A 23,771-nucleotide genomic window follows, 5' to 3' on the forward strand; every position below is an offset into this window, starting at 1 on the left:
TACGCAGTCATAAATTGAAAATTTGACGTACTACGGCGATGATAAAAATAAGTAATTATTTTTACTGTTATTTACGCTTTTGTTCAATTCACGGGATTTTAACACTGATAAATGATGACAGTCTTCTTTGTAATTTATTAAAAATAGCTTGACGCTATCATTATTTTTGAATGACGTTATTTAAATCTGTCAATTTGACGATATGTTTAAAATACAAAAATGACGCTTTTCATACGAAAATGACAGAAATTACCAATGTTAGCAATACAACTAAAACAAAAAAATCAAAATCACGTCAAGTTTTTTTTCGATCATATGGTATATTAACTCACTACTTTGCAGAGTAATTGATTTTTACAGCTAAATTCAGTACCCCGTAAGGTTACGATATCGAAGCATTATACTGAGTGTGGCAGAAAATCATTATAGCAAAATGTCATGTAACTGCACAACAAATCTTTTGTTAAACAAACAGTTAAAATCAACAATAATCCGTTACAAAAAATTGTCGAGTATTTAAATCCATGTTAAGTAAATACTTGGGCAAATCGTTTTACCTACTCAGTGCATTCCTTCATAGAATTTTCAGACTATAGTCATTAGATCATTACTCACTCTGTACATATCAATTACAATGGAATTAAATACATGTATGTATGCAACCAGTTATACACGAAAATAGAGCTTTGACCTTTCGTTCTAACATCTTTCCGTTTTAGCATTATATTTTCTAATGATTTTACTTTCTGATCAATTTCTAAAGTAAAAAAGTAAAAGTCATTTCACCCTTGACATTTTCTACATTCAATCTTAATCTTAAACATTTTAATCTTATCAGTATAGTTCAATTTTAAATGTACCGCCTTTGCATTACAATTGACGTATTTTATTTACATACTCAATAAATGAAATTTGAGGTTATGTATATAAAAAATAAAAACATTAATTTTTCTATCACCAACGTTTATACTTTTTTGTGACAAAATTAGGTGATAAGACCCCAACATTAATTGGATTTAGCAGTAACAAACAAAAATATGCTTTTAGAAAACTGAGTTGTCGATTATGGGTTACTCCAAAAAGACTGCTGCCAACTTGAGATATGCCTGAAACCCTCGCAACTGTCCATCATTGCAAACTTTACCTCTATTTAAAACTAACTTATTGTCTCATGGCGGATCATGTTAAAAGTCACATCTCTTCAACACCTTTCAACTGCGAAAACACCAAACTCGAAAATTACTCCTGCAAAGACTGCGACTTCCAAACCGAACTCACAATCCTTTTCAGACAACACCTCGACCAACGCCACGCCACCAAAAACCACTCCAACGAAAATTTCCTAGACTTCACCATCCGGATATATTTTTGCGAAAAATGCTGCTTCGAAACACACTTTCTAATGAAGTGGCTCCAGCATACCACCGCCTGTCTCGAAAACGAACAACCCGCCAGAGAAAAAGACAAAGACGGCGACTTTTTTATTTTGTACGAATGCGACCAGTGCGGGCAAATCTACAAAAACAAATATTCGTTACGAAGACACAAAACCTTGAAGCACAACAGCGACAAAAAAGCGTGGTACTACTGCGTGAAGTGTCAGTACAAGACTCGACAGAAGTGGTCTTTGAAGGTTCACGTGAATTCTTGGCACATGGATGCACAAGACATCAGGTGGTTTGAGTGTCAGGAGTGTCCATACAAAGCTAAACAAAGTTCAAACTTGAAAAGGCATATCAATGCACACCATTTGGACGAAGCGGAGATCAAATGGTACAAGTGTGAAAAGTGTGTATTTAAGACTAAGTACAACTGTCATTTAAAATATCACATGAACGCGCTCCATATGGATGATAAACAAGACGTTATTAAGTGGTTCAAGTGTGACAAGTGCCCGCACAAAGCTAAAACGAATTCTGATTTGAAAAGGCACGTAAACGCCAATCATTTGGACGAACAGGATGTTAAGTGGCACAAATGTGACAAGTGTCCGTATAAAGCCAAAAAGAAGTATCATTTGAAAAGTCACATAAATTCGCAGCATTGGAATGAGCAGAGTATTAAGTGGTATGAATGCAACAAGTGTTTATATAAAAGTATGTACAGGCTGAATTTGAAGAATCACGTAAATGAGTACCATGTGGGTGAATAGAATTTTGAGTGGGTGTTGTCGATGTTTTTTGGATGTTCAGTGGAGTAAATAGAAGATCAAGATGATGAAGGTTAAAACATAAATGAGAAAATTGTTTTAATTTTAAGCTTATGCGCATGTTACTGCGCACTCCATCAAATGCATCACGTGGTGCGTTGTCATAGGAACGCAAATGTCAATGAGAAGACAATAATTCGGGTGTTGATGATTGAACGTTAGTTAAGTTTATTGGTTTAATAAACTTGTTTTTTATAAAGAACTTTTATTCTGATTTTTACACGTGATTATTTATTATTGGATTATTAAAAATCTCGAAGGTCACGTGTGTCACTTTTAAATGATTATGACACAATTTTCAAGGCCACAAGTGGCTATTTTATACGATTTATGCAATCTCAAGGTCACGTGTGTCTATTTTAAATTACTATAACACAATTTTGGGGGCCCCAATGATTTAAACATTGGGTGGGCGGTGCATATATTTTGTCCATTTTTTTTTTATAATATACGAAGGCTTCTTTTCCCAACAAGAAACTGAAAACATGTTCAACTAACCTGTTGTTGAAAGAGAATTCTATATATTATAAAAAAACAAAAGTTAAGCCCCACCCACCCGATGATGAGTTTTTAAAGGCAGAGTTTAATTGTAACATCAATATTTCTCTAAAAAAATCTACTCTTTTAAAAACATATTTCATATAGTAATTTCTTGTAGAGACATGACGAATTTGCAGCTAAACTCCGCCCTTCAGCTCACGATGAATAAAGTATTCATCACAATTGAGAAGGGGGTGGGTGGGCGGGGCATATATTTGGTCCGGTTTTTCTTAATATATGAAGTCTTCTTTTCCCAACAAGAAACTGAAAACATGTTTTTAACTAACCTGTTGAAGGAGAATTCTATATATTAAAGAAAAAAATTAAGCCCCACCCACCCGCCCCGATCTCAATTGTGATGAATTTTTCATTCGTCGTTACACCGAGGGGAGGAGCGTAATTGCAAAATACATATTCCTCTATTGATTTGAATAAGTTTGTCTTCTCAAAACAGAGAACAAAAATTATTAATTAAACCACAACCAAACAAAATGTTATGAACATTACAATTCTTGTTGTATCACTATTATGTAAAGATGTATGTTTTCTCACGCTCTCGAGAAAATGGGGTAACTGGATACAAACAGACAGACAGACGTAAAAAACTGTATTAAGAAAAGAAACAGTGACTAATTAAGCCCCACCCACCCGCCCGTCCAAAATGTGACGAATTTTTCATTTGTTGTCAGATCGAGGGGCGAAGTTTAATTGTGAAATTCGTATTTGTTTGATTCTTTAAAAAGATTATTATAAAGAATCTTAGGGGTCACAAGTGTCTATTTTAAATAATTTTGACAAGATCTCGAGAGTCACATGTGTCAATTTTAAATGAATGTGACACAATTTCAGAAGCCACAAGTGTCCATTTTAAATGAGTGACACAATTTCAAGGCCAGATGTGTCAATCTTAAAATAATTATGACACAATTTCAAAGGCCACGAAAGTCTATTTTAAATTATTATGACACAATTTCGGAGGCCCTAATGCTTTAAGTATCGTGTTGTTGAATGAAAACTATATACATATTAAGAGAAAGAAATCTTGACTAAGCAATTAAGCAACACCCACCCGCCCTTCTCAATTGTGACGAATTTTTCATTTGTTGTCAGATCGAGAGGCGGAGCTTAATTGTAAAATTCGCATTTGTTTGATTCATTGAGAAGATTATTAAAGAATTTCGGGGGTCACAAGTGTGTATTTTAAATTATTTTTACATGTTCTCGAAGGTAACGTGTGTCAATTTTAAATGAATATGACACAATTTCTTAGGCCACAAGTGTCTATTTTAAACGACTGACACAATCTCAAGGCCAGATGTGTCAATCTTAAAATAATTATTACACAATTTCGAAGACCACGAATGTCTATTTTTAAAAGAAAGAAACCTTGACTTATTAAGCCCCACTCACCCGCCCTTCTCAATTGTAACGAATTTTTCATTTGTTTTCAGAGCGAGAGGCGGAGCTTAATTGTAAAATTCGTATTTGTTTGATTCTTTAAATAGTTTATTAAAGATTCTCGGGGGTCACAAGTGTCTATTTTAAATTATTTTGACACGATCTCGACGGTAACGTATGTCAATTTTAAATGAATGTGTCACAATTTCCAAAGCCACAAGCCACAAGTATCTATTTTAAATGATTGACACAATCTCAAGGCCAAATGTGTCAATCTTAAAATAATTATGACACAATCTCGAGGCCGCGACTGTCTATTTTAAATTATTAGGTATGATTATGACAGAATTTCGGAGGCACGAATGCTTTAAGTATCGTGTTTTTGAACAAAACTATATACATTTTAAGAGAAAGAAACCTTGACCAATTAAGCCCCACCCACCCGCCCTTCTCAATTGTGACGAATTTTTCATTTGTTGTCAGATCGAGGGGCGGAACTTAATTGTAAAATTCGTATTTGTTTGATTCTTTAAAAAGATTATTAAAGAATCTCAGGGGTCACAAGTGTCTATTTTGAATTATTATACAATCCCGAGGGTCCTAGGCCACAAGTGTCTATTTTAAATGATTGACACACTCTCAAGGCCAGATGTGTCAATCTTAGAATAATTATGACACAATTTCGGGGACCCCAATGCTTTAAGTATCGTGTTGCTTAAATTTGTAAAGGGAAATATCGATTTTGCAATTACGCTCCGCCCCTCGGTCTAACAACGAATGAAAAATTCATCACGATTGAAATCGACACGGATGGGTGGGGCTTCTCTTTTGGTTTCCTTTTTTAATTAATACATTTAGTTTATATTATGCCTTGTTTCTTAATATACGTTGTCGTCTTTTCATAAGAAAAAACTTAAAAACATGTTTAAAATGATAATTTTTTGTAAAGAAATATGGATTTTGCAATTAGGCTCCGCTCCTCGATCTGCCAACGAATGAAAACTTCATTACTATTTAATCTTGGGCTTTAATTTAAAATAACACGATACTCAAAAATATGTTTTAATTTCTGGTGGAGAAATAAGAATTTTGCAGTTAAGCTCCGCCCTCTTGACTCACGACGAATAAAAAAATCATCACAATCGAGATAGGGCGGGTGGGTGGGCTTACATTTTGTTTCTTTGTTTTAATATGTGTAAACTTATTTTGACACCAAGAAACTTAAAACATGTCTAAAACGGTAAATTTTTGTAGTAATCAACTTAAACTTCAACGTCAACAGCACGTTTAGAAATCCCAAGAAGAATTTTATAAGGCGATTTTATTTGTTACGCCACTGTGCTGTCGAAAACAATAACCTCCAAATCTGTTTCGACTTATTTGGAACCGCTGAATTTCGCCCCCATTCCTCGTAATTCAAAATGGCGTCTGCGTTCGCTGTTTATCTCGGATATCTTCGAGCCCAGATAAGACCAATGTGACGTAAAACAACTTTATTAAACACGAGTGACCGATAACGAGTGTTCCATGCCAAAAAACAGGAAAAGAGCAAAAGTGCAGTCGTCCATTTACCCTTCTCCAATGTAGAATAATCAAGAATTCAAGATCCGGGTTACGACGAAAACAATAATTCAATTACCGCAGGTTGGCAACTCTGTGAATCAATACTAGGTTATGTTTATGTTAGCCGAACGAAATTGTAAATATTTCGGGCGATTTCACCAATTTCCTTTCACATTTTCGGTAAGAAAAGCGACAAGGAGCGTTTCAGAGTGTGATTTGAGTAACGAATGGGCGATTTTAGGTCAGTGAGGTCGGTCAAAGTTTGGTTGGAATCCGGACTTAGACACACCAAGTGGGGTGGAATTGGAGTTTTCGGTGGCTTGTTAGGTAAGAGAGTACTTAATTAGTACTACCAGAGATGGATTTGTGTAAAGAAATATCCGTTTTGGACTATTGTGGGCCATCTGTCACTTATACGCGAAATTTCACTCCGAACGTCCACACTTGTCAAATATGTCCGTACTTCACTACGTCGTTTCCGCTTATGATTGACCACGTTCGCCGCCACTCTGCTCCATTTTTACCGTTTACGTGCGACAGCGCGAAAGTGGAACCTTATGACTGTAAATATTGTGGTTATCGGACGGATTTGACCCTTTTTTACAAAGCGCACCTCAAGGAATGTCATGGTATTAAACGGGAAATCGGTGAAGACATACCAAACCAAGAACTCACAATCTACAACTACATTTGTAAAAAATGCAACTTCGATACACACTTTTCGTTGAAATGGTTCCAACACAGCTTGGCTTGTGGAAGGAACCGAAAACACCCCCAAATAAAAGCCACCACCATGCATGAAGAAAAAAACGACTTTATTTTATACGAGTGTGATCAGTGTGACCGCAAGTACAAATCTAAATATAATTTAAAAACACACAAAATGGTCAAGCATTCCAGTGACCACGAAATCCGTTGGTACCACTGCGCGGAATGTTCGTACAAAACCACGAGAAGATGGTATTTGACAGTTCACATAAATTGTTGGCATATGGATGTGCAAAGCATTAAATGGTTCGAATGTAAAAAGTGTCCATTCAAAGCTAAACGAAGTCTAGCTTTGTATAAACACATAAATTCGCAGCACAAAGATCCGCGCGAAATAAAATGGTACGAATGTCAGAAGTGCCCGTTTAAAACCAAATATAACGATAATTTGAAGCAGCACATAATTGCGCGGCACTTGGACGCTCAGGATATTAAGTGGTTCAGATGTGAGAAGTGTCCGCACAAAACCAAAACGAACTACGAGTTGAAAATGCACATAAATGCGCATCATTTGAACGAGGAGGATATTAAGTGGCTTAGATGTGACAAGTGTCCGTATAAAGCTAAAAAGAAATATCATTTGAAGAGTCACATAAATTCGCAGCATTGGGACGAACGAAATATCAAGTGGTATGAATGCGAAAAGTGTTTGTACAAGAGTATGTACAGGTTGAATTTGAAGAATCATATGGATGAGTATCATGTGAATGATTAAATGTGTTTGTTAACATTTTAAATGTTCTGATTATTCTTAACATAGTTAGAAGATTAAGCTTTAAGACGTTTTATTTGTAGATTGTTTGTGTTTCGTGTTTAAGGTTCTTGTTTTTTTTTTTTTTTTTTTTAATGGAACGATAAATTATAAAAACCCAGGAGTTTATTTTTAAGATTTTATTACGTAAATTGTGACTTGCCATGCAATTTAAACATAGCTTAGTATATTTTGCCTATTTATTCTATTGGTATTGTTTATGTACAAAACACTAAAGTAAGTAGTTTCACACTCAGGTATAGTGATTTGAAATATAGCATAGTTTCGACTTTGTAAATATTACTAATTATTATTAGACAATGAGAAAATCACGATTGTTAATCCATGTTTTTGTCTATAATTCCGGTTTTACTGATTCAGATTTTTTAGCGTGTCTATTGACTATAAGTTTTTTAAGAGTGTATAAAGATTTTTGTATACAGCCTGTTATTGAAAGGTACGTACAAAATAAAATCGGCAATTGGTCTCGAAGTATGGGTGCTAAAAGTTAAAAAAAGTTCAGGTAAAAGTGTTCTCCTTTTAGAGATAAAAATTATTAAAATTTATGTCCAAATTCGTTGTACGCCTCTGACAAAAAGATTATCTTTCGTTTCTATAGCAACATTTAGTCTTGACAAAAGTTTTATTGTTACAGTTGCTAGGATTTACTAAAATAAATTAATTTTACCTATTTATCCTTCAGTAGCGTCTAAAAAGTTTGGATAAGGGTTAATTTCCCCCTTATAATTTTGATAACACAAAATAAGTTTTTCCGACTTCTTAGACTTCACGAAGAACTGTCCATTTTGTTGTACGTACCTTTCAATAACACCCGGTATTTAGAACATCCACGAAATATGTTCATAGCAATAGTAATATTGTGTTCCACGTTGTTTGTAGATTATATATTAATACTACGTATTTTAAATAAATAATTATTACAACCGCCCTGTTTTTTTTTTCTCTTTTTTCCGTAGGATGTGTTTAATTTTTTTTTTAATTTAGCGTTATGAAATCACTACCAAACAACTAAATTCCGAAACATTATGTCACAGTTTCCTTTAAATGAAGGTCAATTGCTATCTAATATTAGTATTAGATATACGATTAGAACGAAAACTCTAATGATCCATTTATAGATTTTCACGTGGGTGCAATTATGTGTATAACTGGTTCTATATCCGTATTTTATTTAGTAAGGTTTATATAATATTTAAAATTATTTGTCAGTTCACTGTCATAATTTTTTGAATTATACAATTTCTCGATTTTTAATTTTTTAATGTTTGATTTCTCAGTTTATTTATGATTCAATGTTACAATTTTTTGATTTTACGACTCCTCGTTTTTTCACATTTTCGATTTTCCAAACTGATTTTTCAGTTTTATAATTTTTAAATTTTTCTATTTTTATTGTTAATATGTATTTCTAAATTTTAATGTTACGAATTTCCCATTTTAATTTCATTTTTTTTTATTCATAAATTTGTGGATTTTCCGATTTGATTTTTCAATTATTACCCGACTTCTTAATTTCTATATGTTTTTCGATTTTTCAACTTTCAAATTTTTCGATACTTTATGTTTCAATATTCCATTGTTTCCGATTTTTGTTTGTCAATTTTACAATTTCTGAGATTTCCAAATTTCCGATTTTTCAAAATTTGAATTTCTAGATATTTTTGTTTTTCAATGTTTCAATCACATGTCTGATTTCTCAATTTCACTATCAATAAGTTTTTCGATTTTTCAATGTTTTGTTATTTCACTTGTTCAATTTTTGGTTTTTCAAATTTTGATTTTTACTTTTAATCTTTCTATTTGTCAATGTTTTCGTTTTTTCAGTTTTGATTTTTCAGTTTTTTGATATTTCAATGTTACAATTTTTCGACTTACCGATTTTTCAGTTTTTATTTGTCAGTTTTGGGATTTTTTAAATTCTGTATTTTTTCGATTTTTCAAGTTTAAAATTTTTCGATATACATATAATGTTTCGGTTTTTCTATTTTACAATTTCTTAGTTTTTCAAATTTTTCGATTTTTCAATTTCACTATCGTCCTTTCGCTTTTCCAATTTTCCAATTTCTGCTTTTCAATTATCCGATTTTTCAATTTCTCTAATTTTTAATTTTTCGAATTCTCACATTTTAAATATTTTGATGTTTCAAAGTTGCAATTTTCCGATTTTTCAAATTTTGATTTATGAATTATTATCGAATTTTTAACTTCTCTGTTTTTTCAATTTTTCAACTTTAAAATTTTTGGAGTTTTAATGTTTCTATTCAACAATGTTTCTGCTTTTTTTAATCAACCGATTTTTCAATTTCTCTAATTTTTAATTTTTCGCATTCTCAAGTTTCAAATTTTTTGATGTTTCAATTTTGCAATTTTTCGATTTTTAATGTTTCTATTCAACAATGTTTCGATTTTTCAGTTCCTCGATTTTGGTTTTTGGATTCTTCGAATTTTCAGTTTGCAGTTTTCCAATTTTTGATTTTCAATTTTTAGTTTTTCAGGATATTGATTTTTAAGTTTTATAATTTTTCGAATTTTAAATTTCTCGTTTTTTAATTTTTCAATTTTGCGATGTTTCAGTGTTACCTATTATTTTTCGATTTTCCAATTTTTCAATTTCTGCTTTTTCAATTATCCGTTTTTTCAATTTCTCTAATTTTTAATTTTTCGAATTCTCAACTTTTAAATTTTTTGATGTTCAATGTTGCAATTTTTCGATTTTCCCATTTTTCAATTTTTGACTTTTGAATTATCCGATTTCTTAATATCTCAATTTTTTCAATTTTTTTAACTTTAAAATTTTTCTCTTTGTAATGTTTCCATTTAACAATGTTTCGAATTTTCAGTTTTCAGTTATGATTTGTCTATTTTTCGATATTTTGATTTTTAATTTTCCAGTTTGTTCACGATAACGTTGTAATTTTTGATTTTACAATTTCTGGTTTTTTTAGGTCTTCGATTTTCCAAATTTTAAATTTCTAAATACATATTTTGATTTTTCGATATTTCAATTTTCCGGTTTTTAAATTTCCAATGTTTTATTTTTTTCCTTAATTTTTCAATATCTGCTTTTTCAATTACCCGTCGTTTCAATTTGTCTAATTTTTAAATTTTTCGAATTCTCAACTTTTAAATTTTTCGATTTTCCGATTTTTCAGTTATTCGATTTTTGAATTTCTTTATTTTTTCAATTTTTCAACTTTAAAATTTTTGGATTTTTAATGTTTCTATTCAACAATGTTTCGATTTTTCAGTTCCTCCATTTTGGTTTTTAGATTTTTCGAATTTTCAGTTTTCCAATTTTTGATTTTTCAGTTTTTAGTTTTTAAGGATTTTGATTGTACAGTTTTATAATTTTTCGAATTTTAAATTTCTTGTTTTTTAATTTTTCAATTTTGCGATGTTTCAGTGTTACAATTCTTCGTTTTTTCGCTTTTCCAATTATCCGATTTTTCAATATCTCTAACTTTTAATTTTTCGAATTCTCAACTTTTAAATTTTTTGATGTTCCAATGTTGCAATTTTTCGATTTTCCGATTTTTCAATTTTTGACTTGAATTATCTAATTTTTTAATTTCTCTATTTTTTTCAATTTATCAACTTTAAAATTTTTCGATTTTTAATGTTTCTATTCAACAAAGTTTCGATTTTTCAGTTCCTTGATTTTGGTTTTGGATTTTTCGAATTTTCAGTTTGCAGTTTCCCAATTTTTGATTTTCAATTTTTAGTTTTTCAGGATTTTGATTGTTTAGTTTTATAATTTTCGAATTATAGATTTCTCGGTTTTTAATTTTTCAATTTTGCGATGTTTCAGTGTTACAATTTTTCGTTTTTTCGCTGTTCCAATTTTTCAGTTTCTCTAATTTTTAATTTTTCGAATTCTCAACTGTTAATTTTTTGATGTTTCAAAGTTGTAGTTTTTCGAATTTCCAATTTTTGACTTGAATTATCTGAATTTTTAATTTCTCAATTTTTCAACTTTAAAATTTTTCGATTTTTCATGTTTCTATTCAACAAAGTTTCGATTTTTCAGTTCCTCGATTTTGGTTTTTGGATTTTTTGACATTTAAATTTTTCGAATTTTCAGTTTTCCAATTTTTGATTTTTTAGTTTTTAGTTTTTAAGGATTTTGATTGTGCAGTTTTATAATTTTTCGAATATAAAATTTCTCGTTTTTTAATTTTTCAATTTTGCGATATTGCAGTGTTACAATTTCTAGTTTTTTCGCTTTTCCAGTTTTTCAATTTCTGCTTTTTCAATTATCCGAGGTTTCAATGTCTCTAATTTTTAATTTTTCGAATTTTCAACTTTTAAATTTGTTGATGTTTCAATGTTGCAATTTTTCGATTTTCCGATTTTTCAATTTTTGACTTGAATTATCTGATTTTTTAATTTCTCTATTTTTTTCTATTTTTCAACTTTAAAAATTTTCGATTTTTAATGTTTCTATTCAACAATGTTTCGATTTTTCAGTTCCTCGATTTTGGTTTTTGGATTTTTCGAATTTTCAGTTTGCAGTTTTCCAATTTTCTCAACTTTTAATTTTTTGGTGTTTCAAAGTTGTAGTTTTCCGATTTTCCAATTTTTGACTTTTGAATTATCTGAATTTTTAATTTCTCAATTTTTCAACTTTAATTTTTTTTGATTTTTCATGTTTCTGTTCAACAAAGTTTCGATTTTTCAGTTCCTCGATTTTGGTTTTTCGATTTTTCGAATTTTCAGTTTTCCAATTTTTGATTTTTCAATTTTTACTTTTTCAGGATTTTGATTTGTCAGTTTTATACAAGTACACATATATAGACATATCCAGATGCAGATACACAGACACAACAATAGAGAGATAGATAAAAAGTTAAAGAGATACAAAGAGCCAGGTATACAAACATATAGATATTCAAAGATACAGAGATGCGAAGATACAGAGACACAGGAATACAGCGATACAGAGACACAGAGATACAGAGGTAAAGAAACACAGATACATATGTAGAGACACAGAGATTGAGAGATACAGAGACACAGACATAGATATACAGATGTAAGAGACACAAAGATATAGAGATACAAAGATATAAAGATGCAGAAATACAAAGATAAGAAGATGCAAAGATACAGAGATACAAAGACACGGAGACAAAAAAATACGGAGATACAGAGATACAAAGATACAAAAATATGGAAATGAAAAGATTATAGAGTTGCAATGATATAGAGATGCAGAGGATAAATAGATGCAGAGATACAAAGATACAGAGACACAGGAATACAGAGATACAGAGACACAGAGATACAGAGGTAAAGAGACACAGATATGCAGAGACACAGACACAGATATACAGATGTAAGAGACACAGAGATATAAAGATGCAAAGATACAGAGAGATGGAAAGATACAGAGAGATCCAAAGATACAGAGATACGGAGACAAAAAGGTACGGAGATACAAAGATATGGAGATACAAAGATACAGAGATACATAGATACAAAGCTGCAGAGTTACGAAGATACAGAGATTCAGAGATACAAAGATACAGTGACATAAAGATACAGAGACAGAGACACAGAGATACAAAGATACAGAGACATAGAGATACAGGGATATAGAGGCACAAAGACGCAAACGTATGGAGACGCCGAGATACAGAGATGCAAAGATGACAGAGATACAAATATACAGAGACACAGAGATACAGAGACACAGATATACAGATATAAGAGGCAGAGATATAGAGAAGCAGAGATACAAAGATACAGAGATACAATGATACGGAGATGAAAAGCTTATAGAGTTGCAATGATATAGAGATACAGAGGATAAATAGATGCAGAGACACAAAGATACAGACATGCAAAGATATAGAGACACAGGAATACAGAGATACAGAGGTAAAGAGACACAGATATGCAGAAACACAGAGAGAGAGATACAGAGACACAGATATACAGATGTAAGAGATACAGATGTAAGAGACACAGAGATATAGAGATACAAAGATACGGAGATACAAAATACAGAGAAACAAAGATGCAGAGACACAAACATACAGAGATACAGAAATAACGGGTGACAAAAACTTTTCAGATTAGAGTTGGCCATGGAAATATTTGTCATATCTTTGATCATACTACAAATGTCATGCATAAGTTCATTTGTAATTCAAAAATTTGATTTTTTGACATTTACAGTTTAATTATAAACATAAGAAATATATATACTCAAATACAAACATACCGATACACATACAGACGTTGACGCACTGATACACATATACAGAGATACAGAATATACATATACGCCCTACTTTATAAATTTTGAACGCCATATTTAAGCTCCGCCATCGTGGTTCACGGCGAATAAAAAAAAACGTCACAATTGAGAAACGGCGGGTGGGCGAGCTTACATTTTGCCTTTTTGTTTTAATATTTCTAGACTTCTTTTCACAACATGAAACTGAAAATATGTTTAAAATGGAAAATTTATCTAAGGAAATATCGATTAGGCTCCGCCCCATAATTGCAAAATCCATGTTTCCTTGCAAAAATGTACCATTTTAATCAAGTTTCTTGTTGTGAAAAGATGGCTATGTATATTAAAAAAAAAGGCAAAATATAAGCCCCGCCCACCCGCCCTCCCTCAATTCTGATGATTTTTTTTTATTCGTCATAAACCGAGGGGCGGAGCTTAATTGTGAAATCATTATTTTTCTACGAGAAAAGCTGCTGTGTAAAAAATGATGACAGCTATTTAAAATATGTATGAGGGTTTCGGTGAACAGGTGATTAAATAGCTTAATATTAGTGGACCTCTTTATCTCTATCAAAATTTTATTTTCGTCGAATTAGTGCTGTCAACGAGAAAAATGTCGCCTCTACTTCAGGGGATTGTCTTTCAGGTTGGCAGCACTGCACACTACCGCAATTTGATTGGTTGAAAACCCATCGTCAACAGCAGTGTAATCGACCTTTAAAATATCATAACAAAACTTTCTTGAGCGCGTCTAGGAAACAAAAACAAAATATTTTAAGTAACAATAAAAATCATTTCTTCTTTTTAACAATAAACAATTCTAGTACATTTGACTTCTTTCTTATTCTTGTCCATTTTTTGAGCCCCTAACTTCCTCTACATCTCCTCAGTCCATATTCTATTTGCAAAAAAATAGTCTCCATCGTTCCAATTAGGTAATTTTATGCCGCGCCTTCACATGGTACTTCAAATGGTGTTTGGCTTTAGCTCTGTACGGACACTGTTCACACTCATACCATTTAATATCCTTTTCATCCAAATGTCGCGCGATATTGTGTCGACTTAAATTCGATTTTTCTTTCGTCTTAAAACTGCACTTTTTACATTCATACCATTTAACATCTTCTCCATCCAAATGCCGCGCATTTATGTGACTATTCAAAGACGACTTATGTTTAGACCTGAACGAACACTTTGCACACTCAAACCATTCAATATCCTGTTCTCCCAAATGATGCACCTTCATGTGTATCTTCAAATGGAACTTCTGTTTAGTTTTGTATGGACAAGCGACACATTTATGCCACTTAATGCGATCTTCGTCCAAATGGCGATAATACGTGTGCACTTTCAACTGCCCTTTTAGTTTAGCTTTGTAGGAACACATGGTACAACAATACCAATGTGCTTGGTCGTCGGTCACATGTTTGCAAATTTTGTGCAAGTATAGTGACGACCTGTTTTTGTACTTGTGCTCGCACTGGTCACAGTTGTAGGAGAAAATTTTCTTTTTGGTGTTTTCGCTGGAGGGTGGCGGTTTTGGGGTTGTCACACATGTGGAAGCGTGTTGCAACCATTTCATGGAGAAATGGGTTTCAAAGCCACACTTGTCACAAAAAAATTTGTGAATGATTATGTCGTTTGCTAATTTTTTTTTCACGTTATGGTGTTTTTGGAGGTGTTGTTTGTAGAGGAGGGTTAGTTCTGTCTCGAAATCACAATCCTGGCAGTAGAATGCTTCAATTTGGGCTTTGGTACAGCAAAAGGGTAACAAAGATGACAAGTAGTGGTGTCTGATCTGGTTTTTTGGGGAAAGTCTGGTGTTAGTTGAAATCTTTGAGCAGACCACCATGGACATCTTGATATGCCTAAATTTATTAACTGCAGTTATTTTAGTGTTACAGTAATCATTATTGAGTTTTTCACCTAAAAGCCTAACACGAATTCGACGAAAATGGTGAAACTGAGACAAAATAACACAATTTTTCGTTTAAAAACATAACCTCAAAAGTCAGACATGCAGACATGATATTTGTAAAGTAGGCAACCAACCATACACAAAGTACTAGTTTACTGTAAATTTTCACATTTATTATAAAACTAACGACAAATCTTGCAAACCCTTAATGTTTTATTGACGTTTTGTTAAACTCTTAGATTGTAATGGTTTTTTATTTAATTTGGGTTTTAGGTAAAAATTCAGGAATCAACTTTTGACACCACAAAGTTCATGAAGGACATGAATATTTTTGTCATAGAAAACCCTACCAGGGAGGATTTTCTATCGTTTTTGTGTTTCTTTGTCGAAAAAGGTACACACTAGCTAAAAATCGTTGCAAACTTTTCAATAATTCTATGTGACAATCTCGTACATAACCTAGTTTATCAATTTAATTTAAGCGATATATGCAACACACAATACAGTGATGTGCCTATTGTTTCTGGTTATTTTTGTACCCAAGAAAATACATACTAAAATCTGTCTCTAAAGTTTACATTATTTGCAAAATTTTTCCTCATTTTTTTTTCATTTTTGAATTATTCCATTGTGCGGTTTTACAATTTTTAATACTCGATTTTTGAACTTTTCAATTTCTATCTTTTTATTTTTCAGTTTTCTAAAAGAAGGAATTTTATTCAAACTTATACAGCGGAAATTTTGAAATTCAAAAAATTAAAAAATTGTAAAATTGAAAAATCGAAAGATCATGACCGTTTTTTAAATTTAGACATTGGCAGATTTCGGACTTTTGATGGCAACATAATATGTATTGTTTTAATTAAAAGTCGTAAAGTTAAAAATTTGAAAAATTAAATAACGGAAAATTTTAATATTAAAACAAAAAATGAAAAACCACAAATTCAGGAATCAAATTTGAAAAAACAAAACTTTTAAAACTGATTGAAAAACTGACAAATCATAAAATTTAAAAAATCGAAACCCCGAAAAATTGAAACAGTAAAAATTAAAAAATTTTAAAGTTGAAAATCGAAAAATTAGAGAAATTAAAAAACCGGATAATTGAAAACTCGGAAAATTAAAAAAGTGTAACATTGAAACATCAAAAAATTAGAGTGGAACATGAAAATGTAAAGATGGAGAAATTGAAAAATCGAAAAATTTTAAATTAAAAAATTGAATAAACAGTGAAACAGAAAAATCGGAAAATAAAAATATCTAAAAATTCAAAATTTGAAAAATCGAAGAAACAAAAAATTGTAACATTGAAACATCGCAAAATTGAATAATTAAAAAATTCTAAAACTGAAAAAACAAAATACCGAAAAATATAAAATTGGAAAACTGAAAAACAAAACATTCAAAAATCTAAAATTGAAAAAGTGAGAAATCTAAAATTGAAAAAATTGTGAAACTGGAATATTGGATATACGAAAAATCAAAAAATTAAAATATCCACAAATTCTACATTTGAAAAATCTAAAATCGAAAAACGGGGATTATAAAATAAAAAAACAAATTGGAAAATCTAAAATTTTAAAACTGAAAAGTTGAAAAAGTCTAACATTGAGACATCGAAAAATTAGACTTTTCCAGTCTATTGTTTCAATTAATTGATTGCGAAATCAAAAATTGAAAAATCGAAAAAACAAAAAATTGTAACATTGAAACATTGCAAAATTGAAAAATTAAAAAACGAGTCATTTAAAATTCGAAAAATTATAAAACTGAACGATAAAATTCGGAAAAATTAAGAATTGAAAAATTTCAATCGAAAATTGGAAAACTGAAAATTCGAAAAATTTAAAAGTCGAAAAATCCAAAAATCAAAATCAAGAAACTGAAAAGTCGAAACATTGATAAATAGAGATATTAAAAAATCGGATAATTCAAAAGTCAAAAATTGAAAAATCGGAAAATCAAAAAATTATTAAATTGAACAATCAAAATCCTGAAAAACTAAAAATTGAAAAATCAAAAATTGGAAAACTGAAAATTCGAAAAATCCAAAAACCAAAATCGAGGAACTGAAAAATTTTAACATTTTTGAATAGAAACGTTAAAAATCGAAAAATTTTAAAGTTGAAAAATTGATAACGGAGAGAAATTGAAAAATCGCATAATTGAAAAAGCAGAAATTGAAAAATTGGAAAAGCGAAAAAGCGAAAAATTGCAACGCTGCAACATCGCAAAATTGAAAAATTAAAAAACGAGAAATTTAAAATTCGAAAAATTATAAAACTGACAAATCAAAATTCTGAAAAACCAAAAATTGAAAAATCAAAAATTGGAAAAATGAAAATTCGAAAAATTTAGAAGTCAAAAATCCAAAAACCAAAATCGAGGAACTGAAAAATCGAAACTTTGTTGAACAGAAACATTAAAAATCGAAAAATTTTAAAGCTGAAAAATTGAGAAATTAAAAATTCAGATAATTCAAAAGTCAAAAATTGGAAAATCGGAAAATTACAACTTTGAAATATCAAAAAATTAAAAGCTGAGAATTCGAAAAATTAAAAAACGAGAAATCTAAAATTCGAAAAATTATAAAACTGAACAATCAAAATCCTGAAAACTAAAAATTGAAAATCAAAAATTGGAAAACTGCAAACTGAAAATTCGAAAAATTCAAAAACCAAAATCGAGGAACTGAAAAATCGAAACATTGTTAAATAGAGACATTAAAAATCGAAAAATTTTAAAGTTGAAAAATTGATAACGGAGAGAAATTAAAAAATCGTATAATTCAAAAATCAAAAATTGAAAAATCGGAAAATCGAAAAATTGCAACTTTGATAAAACATCAAAAAATTTTACAGTTGACGATTCGAAAAATTAAAAATTAGAGAAATTGAAAAATCGCATAATTGAAAAAGCATAAATTGAAAAATTGGAAAAGCGAAAAAACGAAAAATTGCAACACTGCAACATCGCAAAATTGAAAAATTAAAAAACGAGAAATTTAAAATTCGAAAAATTATAAAACTGACAAATCAAAATTCTGAAAAACTAAAAATTGAAAAATCAAAAATTGGAAAAATGAAAATTCGAAAAATTTAGAAGTCAAAAATCCAAAAACCAAAATCGAGGAACTGAAAAATCGAAACTTTGTTGAATAGAAACATTAAAATTCGAAAAATTTTAAAGCTGAAAAATTGAGAAATTAAAAATTCAGATAATTCAAAAGTCAAAAATTGGAAAATCGGGAAACTACAACTTTGAAATATCAAAAAATTAAAAGCTGAGAATTCGAAAAATTAAAAAACGAGAAATCTAAAATTCGAAAAATTATAAAACTGAACAATCAAAATCCTGAAAACTAAAAATTGAAAATCAAAAATTGGAAAACTGCAAACTGAAAATTCGAAAAATCCAAAAACCAAAATCGAGGAACTGAAAAATCGAAACATTGTTAAATAGAAACATTAAAAATCGAAAAATTTTAAAGTTGAAAAGAACAATTGAAAAAATAGAGAAATTAAAAAATCAGATAATTCAAGTCAAAAATTGAAAAATCGCAAAATCGAAAAATTGCAACATTGAAACATCAAAAAATTTAAAAGTTGAGAATTCGAAAAATTAAAAATTAGAGACATTGAAAAATCGGATAATTGAAAAAGCAGAAACTGAAAAATTGGAAAAGCGAAAAAACTAAAAATTGTAACAATGAAAAATTGAAAAATTAAAAAACGAGAAATTTAAAATTCAAAAAATCATAAAACTTAAAAATCAAAATACCGAAAAACTAAAAATTGAAAAATCAAAAATTGGAAAACTGAAAATTCGAAGCTTTGTTGAATAGAAACGTTAAAATCGAAAAATTTTAAAGTCGAAAAATTGAGAAATTAAAAAATCAGATAATTCAAAAGTCAAAAATTGAAAAATCGAACAATTGCAACATTAAACATCAAAAAATGTAAAAGTTGAAAATTCGAAAAATTAAAAATTAGAGAAATTGAAAAAGCGAAAAATCGAAACATTGTTGAATAGAAACATTAAAAATCCCAAGGTTAGTTAATAGAGAACTACTAATCTATTAAATGACTTTGCGTGGAATGACAGATCTGCCAATTTTAAAGATAATTCACTGATGCCAACAGACACGATTTTCGTTGATCACGCTGTACTTTTTGCTTATGCAACCAGCAATACGCTAAATTATGAACTAAAATCTTTAAAAATATTATCGAAATATCTTAATTGACAGTCAGATTCCTAACACGAGAGAAAAAAATGCTGAAAATATAACCGCTTTTATAGAAATTTGTGTTGTCAGTTTTAATAATAAAATTTACAATATATTAATACGACTTGTTGGTTGCCTACTCTGCGGGGATATCCAACTTCTAACATTCAATATTTGAGGTTATTTATATTGATATCACTGTTGATAAACGAAAACACTCATAAATAATCTCATGCATGTAACTTAAATTTAAAATCAGCTCTCAGGTAAGGGATAACTCATTCAGCGGTATATTTTTCATACTTATACCGAAGTGTAATAACTTCAGGCAAACCGAAATGTCACTTTTGGAGTACTCTGAAGCCTTCACAACACGTGTGAAATCCCTCCTGAAAAACACCCATAACTGTAAAGTTTGCCCATACTTTACAACGTTATCCTTTTTCATGGTAAACCACCTCCGGCGACATTGTGCCTCCATGCTACATTTTAACTGTGAAAATACCAAACTTGAACCCTTTTATTGCAGCGACTGTGATTTCAAAACCCAACTAACGCTTCGTTTCAAACAACACATTAAAGACCACCACAGCATCAAAGAACAATATGGCATGAATATTTACCACATGGTTACGAAAGATGTTAAGTGGTACATATGTGACAAGTGTCCCTATAAAACTAAAAGAAATTTCGATTTAAAGAAACACATAAACACGCAGCATTTGGACGACACGAGTATTAAATGGCACAAATGCGAGAAATGTCCATTCAAAAGCAAATTTAATTTTAATTTAAAAAAGCACGTAAATTCGCATCATGTAGATGAGAAGGATATCATATGGTATAAGTGTGAGAGTTGTGCGTATAAATCTAATCGCAAAGAGACGTTGAGGAGACATATAAACGTACGACACTTGGATGAACAGGATGTTAAATGGTACGAATGCCAGAAGTGTCCATACAAAACTAAACACAACTCTAATTTAAAAAAGCACGTAGATACACAGCATTTAGATGAGCAGTATATTAAGTGGTTCGAATGTAATAAGTGCTCATACAGAGCTAAAAGAAATTTTGATTTAAAGAAGCACATAAGTACGAAGCATTTGGATGAAAAGGACATTAAGTGGAACCAGTGTGAAAGCTGTGGATACAAATCTAACCGCAAAGACACGTTAACAAGGCATATAAATGTACGACATATGAATGAAAGAATATTGTAGTATTTGGATCAATATAACGAGTGTTTTTGTTCATTTATTATGTGATTGGAGAATTATTGTTATTCGTGTATTGTGTGTTGCCTACATCCCATCGTTTTTGAGGTTATGTACAATTTCTGTCATTTATTTAAAAACAAATTTCCACATATTTATACAATTTCAGCTATTATTCGTAGGTTTTTAAGCGATAGGAGATATAAAGCAAACAAACAAATTGATAAATTAGTTGAAGAACGTGAAAGCTGATATTTCAGTATTTGAGGTTATGTTACAGTCCAACTCGAAATCTTGAAAATTTTTGATGGCCAACTACATCAGACGCCCCCATTCATCACCCCTGTCATTCAACTGTGAAAACGCCACCATCGAAACCTACCGTTGCAAAGACTGTGCTTTCCGAACAGACTTGACGTTTTTGTTCAAACACCACATTTCCACCTACCATGGCGTCAAAAAAGAAAACGGAAATGAAGGAATTTTCATCCAGAAGTACGTTTGCGAGAAATGCGGCTTCGACACACATTTCCTGATTAAATGGCTTCAACACACAATCGCGTGTTTCAGTGGTGAAGAGAGTTCCAAAATTTTGAACAGTAGCAGGAAAAGTCTCACCAGAATGTACAACTGTAAGCAGTGTGGACGCATTTTCAAGTACAAAAATTTCGCTAAAATGCACACAAATTGCACAACGAATGATCAACTGTGGTTTCAGTGTGAAAAGTGTTCGTACAAATCTAAACAAAAAGGGAATTTAAAAAGACACATTTATTCCCGACATGTTGATATCGAAACTCAGAGTATCAAATGGTATAAGTGTAAAAAGTGTCCATACAAATCTAAACACAAAACGTGTTTAAAAACACACATAATCGCCCGACATTTGGATGCAAAAGACATTAATTGGTTCAAGTGTAAAATATGCCCATATAAAGCTAAACAGAATTCTGATTTAACTAAACACATAAACGCGCGACATATGGATGGGAAGGATATTAAATGGTACGCGTGCCAATTCTGCCCATACAAAGGTAAAAAAAACTCTCATTTAAAAAGTCACGTAATCGCGCGACATTTGGACGAAAAAGATATGAAATGGTACGAATGCAAACAGTGCCCATATAAAGCTAAATACAGTTCATCTTTAAAAAAGCACATAAATGCACACCATTTAGCAGAACGGGATACTAAATGGTACGAATGCAAAGTTTGCCCATTTAAAGCAAAACAAAGCTCTTGTTTAAAAAGGCACGTTAATTCCATCCATTTGGACGAAAGTGATGTCAAGTGGTATGAATGTGCAACGTGTCCGTATAAAGCTAAACAAAAAGCTGCCCTAAAAAGACACATAATGATGCAGCATTTAAATGATGAGGATATTAAATGGTATAAATGCAGTGATTGTTCATACAAAGCTAAACAAAAAGCGCATTTGAAGAAACACATTAATGCGCGACATTTCGATGAGAAAGGTGATTAAGGAGATGATTCATTTAAAGCTACCACTTTTTTTTTCAAGCATTCCTTTTCTTGGCGAATTGATGTTTGAAGTGAAAAGGAAAAACGGATTAAATAAGCTACAGTAAGACAAGTTGAATTGGATGCTTGAAATTACGATGATTAAAGTAAGATTATTGAGTCATGGCAACATTTGTCCTTGAATTATTTTTTTTTAGGTTAAAACAGATGGACACGTTTCTAGTTTTCGTGTTGACAAATGGTGATATCTGAACATGAACCAGAGTTTATTTTGTTTACAAATTTGATGAAAATAAAAGTTTTATACATCATTACCTAGTGTTTGTTTGAAAGCTACGCAGTGTTAGTAGCTGATTATTAAGGGCTTTGCAATCTGCCCACAATGGACTTAGTCACAATTTTTTTTTACCTCTCCAGATTGGAGGAATAAAGATTTTTTCCTCCATATTTGGTGTTTGATTTAGGGTCGCTTTTCCAATCTTGAGGTGCACCAGTTTGCATTTGAACGCATTCCGCCATTTAAAAAAACACATCGTAAGGTTTCGTTTTCATTGACGATCACAGTTCAAGGCCAAATTTTGAATTTTCCCCGGGTTTTAAAATTTTGTTATTCAGATGTCAAATTATGGCGCGATGTTTGAGTTATCACACAAATATACAGATACTCAGATAAACAAATATCGATACAACATACCTATATAAATACAGATACAGACACAGAGATACACAGGTCCGCAGATACACAGATACAGATATACAAAGACATCCAGATGCAGATATACAGATATAAATGCACAGATACAAAGATACAGAGATACAAAGATGCAGAGATACAAAGATAGAGAAATACAAAGATACAGAGATGAAAATATAAAGAGATACAGAGACACAGAAATACAAAGGTACCGAGGTACAGAGATACCAAGATACACAGATACAAAGACACACAGATAAAGGGACACAAAGATACAGAGATCCAGAGATACAAAGGTACATAAATATAGAGATACAAAGAAACAAAGATGCACGGATACTCAGATAAAAACATATAGATACACGGATATACAGACACAGATATACAAAGATAAAGAGATACAAAGATACAAAGATGCAGAGATACAAAAATACAAAGATACAGAGATGCAGAGACACAAATATACAGAGATGCACAGATACTCAGATACAAAATATGTACATGCACGGATACACAGATAGAGAGATACAAAGATGTAGAGATATAGAAATACAAAGATACAGAGATACAGAGATACCAAAATACAGAGATATAAAGATGCAGAGATACAAAGATACAAACATATAGATACACGGATACACAGATAGAAAGATACAAAGATAGAAAGAAACAAAGATAGAGACATACAAAAATTGAAAGATACAAAGATAGAGAGATACAGAGATAAAAAGATACAGAGAT

General features: G+C 31.0%; 4 protein-coding genes and 1 long non-coding RNA gene across 5 annotated transcripts; 4 read left to right on the forward strand and 1 right to left on the reverse strand.

Annotated features, from left to right (window-relative positions):
• The first annotated feature begins 900 nt into the window (after positions 1–900).
• Positions 901–2,453, forward strand: LOC135138153 (zinc finger Y-chromosomal protein-like). Its single transcript, XM_064068040.1, has 2 exons — positions 901–989; positions 1,048–2,453. Exon 2 carries the CDS (start codon positions 1,103–1,105, stop codon positions 2,150–2,152), a length of 1,050 nt encoding a protein of 349 aa, XP_063924110.1. The 5' UTR covers positions 901–989; positions 1,048–1,102; the 3' UTR covers positions 2,153–2,453.
• Positions 2,454–5,541: 3,088 nt separating this feature from the next.
• LOC135138384 (zinc finger X-chromosomal protein-like) lies at positions 5,542–8,175 on the forward strand. Its single transcript, XM_064068352.1, has 2 exons — positions 5,542–5,890; positions 5,952–8,175. The coding sequence occupies exon 2, from the start codon at positions 6,069–6,071 to the stop codon at positions 7,191–7,193; it is 1,125 nt and encodes a 374-aa protein (XP_063924422.1). The 5' UTR covers positions 5,542–5,890; positions 5,952–6,068; the 3' UTR covers positions 7,194–8,175.
• Positions 8,176–14,294: 6,119 nt separating this feature from the next.
• Positions 14,295–15,520, reverse strand: LOC135138377 (zinc finger protein 64-like). Its single transcript, XM_064068343.1, has 2 exons — positions 15,418–15,520; positions 14,295–15,359 (listed from the first exon to the last, which is right to left on the reverse strand). The coding sequence occupies exon 2, from the start codon at positions 15,347–15,349 to the stop codon at positions 14,423–14,425; it is 927 nt and encodes a 308-aa protein (XP_063924413.1). The 5' UTR covers positions 15,350–15,359; positions 15,418–15,520; the 3' UTR covers positions 14,295–14,422.
• Positions 15,521–19,815: 4,295 nt separating this feature from the next.
• LOC135138258 (uncharacterized) lies at positions 19,816–20,891 on the forward strand. Its single transcript, XR_010282018.1, has 2 exons — positions 19,816–19,903; positions 19,966–20,891. It is a non-coding gene; the product is annotated as an uncharacterized LOC135138258 (long non-coding RNA).
• A 67-nt stretch (positions 20,892–20,958) lies between these two features.
• Positions 20,959–22,619, forward strand: LOC135138106 (zinc finger protein 711-like). The gene is made up of 2 exons (XM_064067970.1): positions 20,959–22,482; positions 22,534–22,619. Exon 1 carries the CDS (start codon positions 21,162–21,164, stop codon positions 22,335–22,337), a length of 1,176 nt encoding a protein of 391 aa, XP_063924040.1. The 5' UTR covers positions 20,959–21,161; the 3' UTR covers positions 22,338–22,482; positions 22,534–22,619.
• Positions 22,620–23,771: the final 1,152 nt, after the last annotated feature.

The sequence above is a fragment of the Zophobas morio genome, unplaced genomic scaffold (assembly GCF_036711695.1).
Source record: "Zophobas morio isolate AGI-343-1 ecotype UQ-CSIRO unplaced genomic scaffold, CSIRO_AGI_Zmor_V1 ptg000030l, whole genome shotgun sequence".
NCBI lineage: Eukaryota > Metazoa > Arthropoda > Insecta > Coleoptera > Tenebrionidae > Zophobas > Zophobas morio.

Bases quoted from the DNA above. Each gene is read 5' to 3' on its own strand.
- LOC135138384 (XM_064068352.1), top strand. From the start codon at position 6,069: ATGGATTTGTGTAAAGAAATATCCGTTTTGGACTATTGTGGGCCATCT.
- LOC135138153 (XM_064068040.1), top strand. From the start codon at position 1,103: ATGCCTGAAACCCTCGCAACTGTCCATCATTGCAAACTTTACCTCTAT.
- LOC135138377 (XM_064068343.1), bottom strand. From the start codon at position 15,349: ATGTCCATGGTGGTCTGCTCAAAGATTTCAACTAACACCAGACTTTCC.
- LOC135138106 (XM_064067970.1), top strand. From the start codon at position 21,162: ATGGCCAACTACATCAGACGCCCCCATTCATCACCCCTGTCATTCAAC.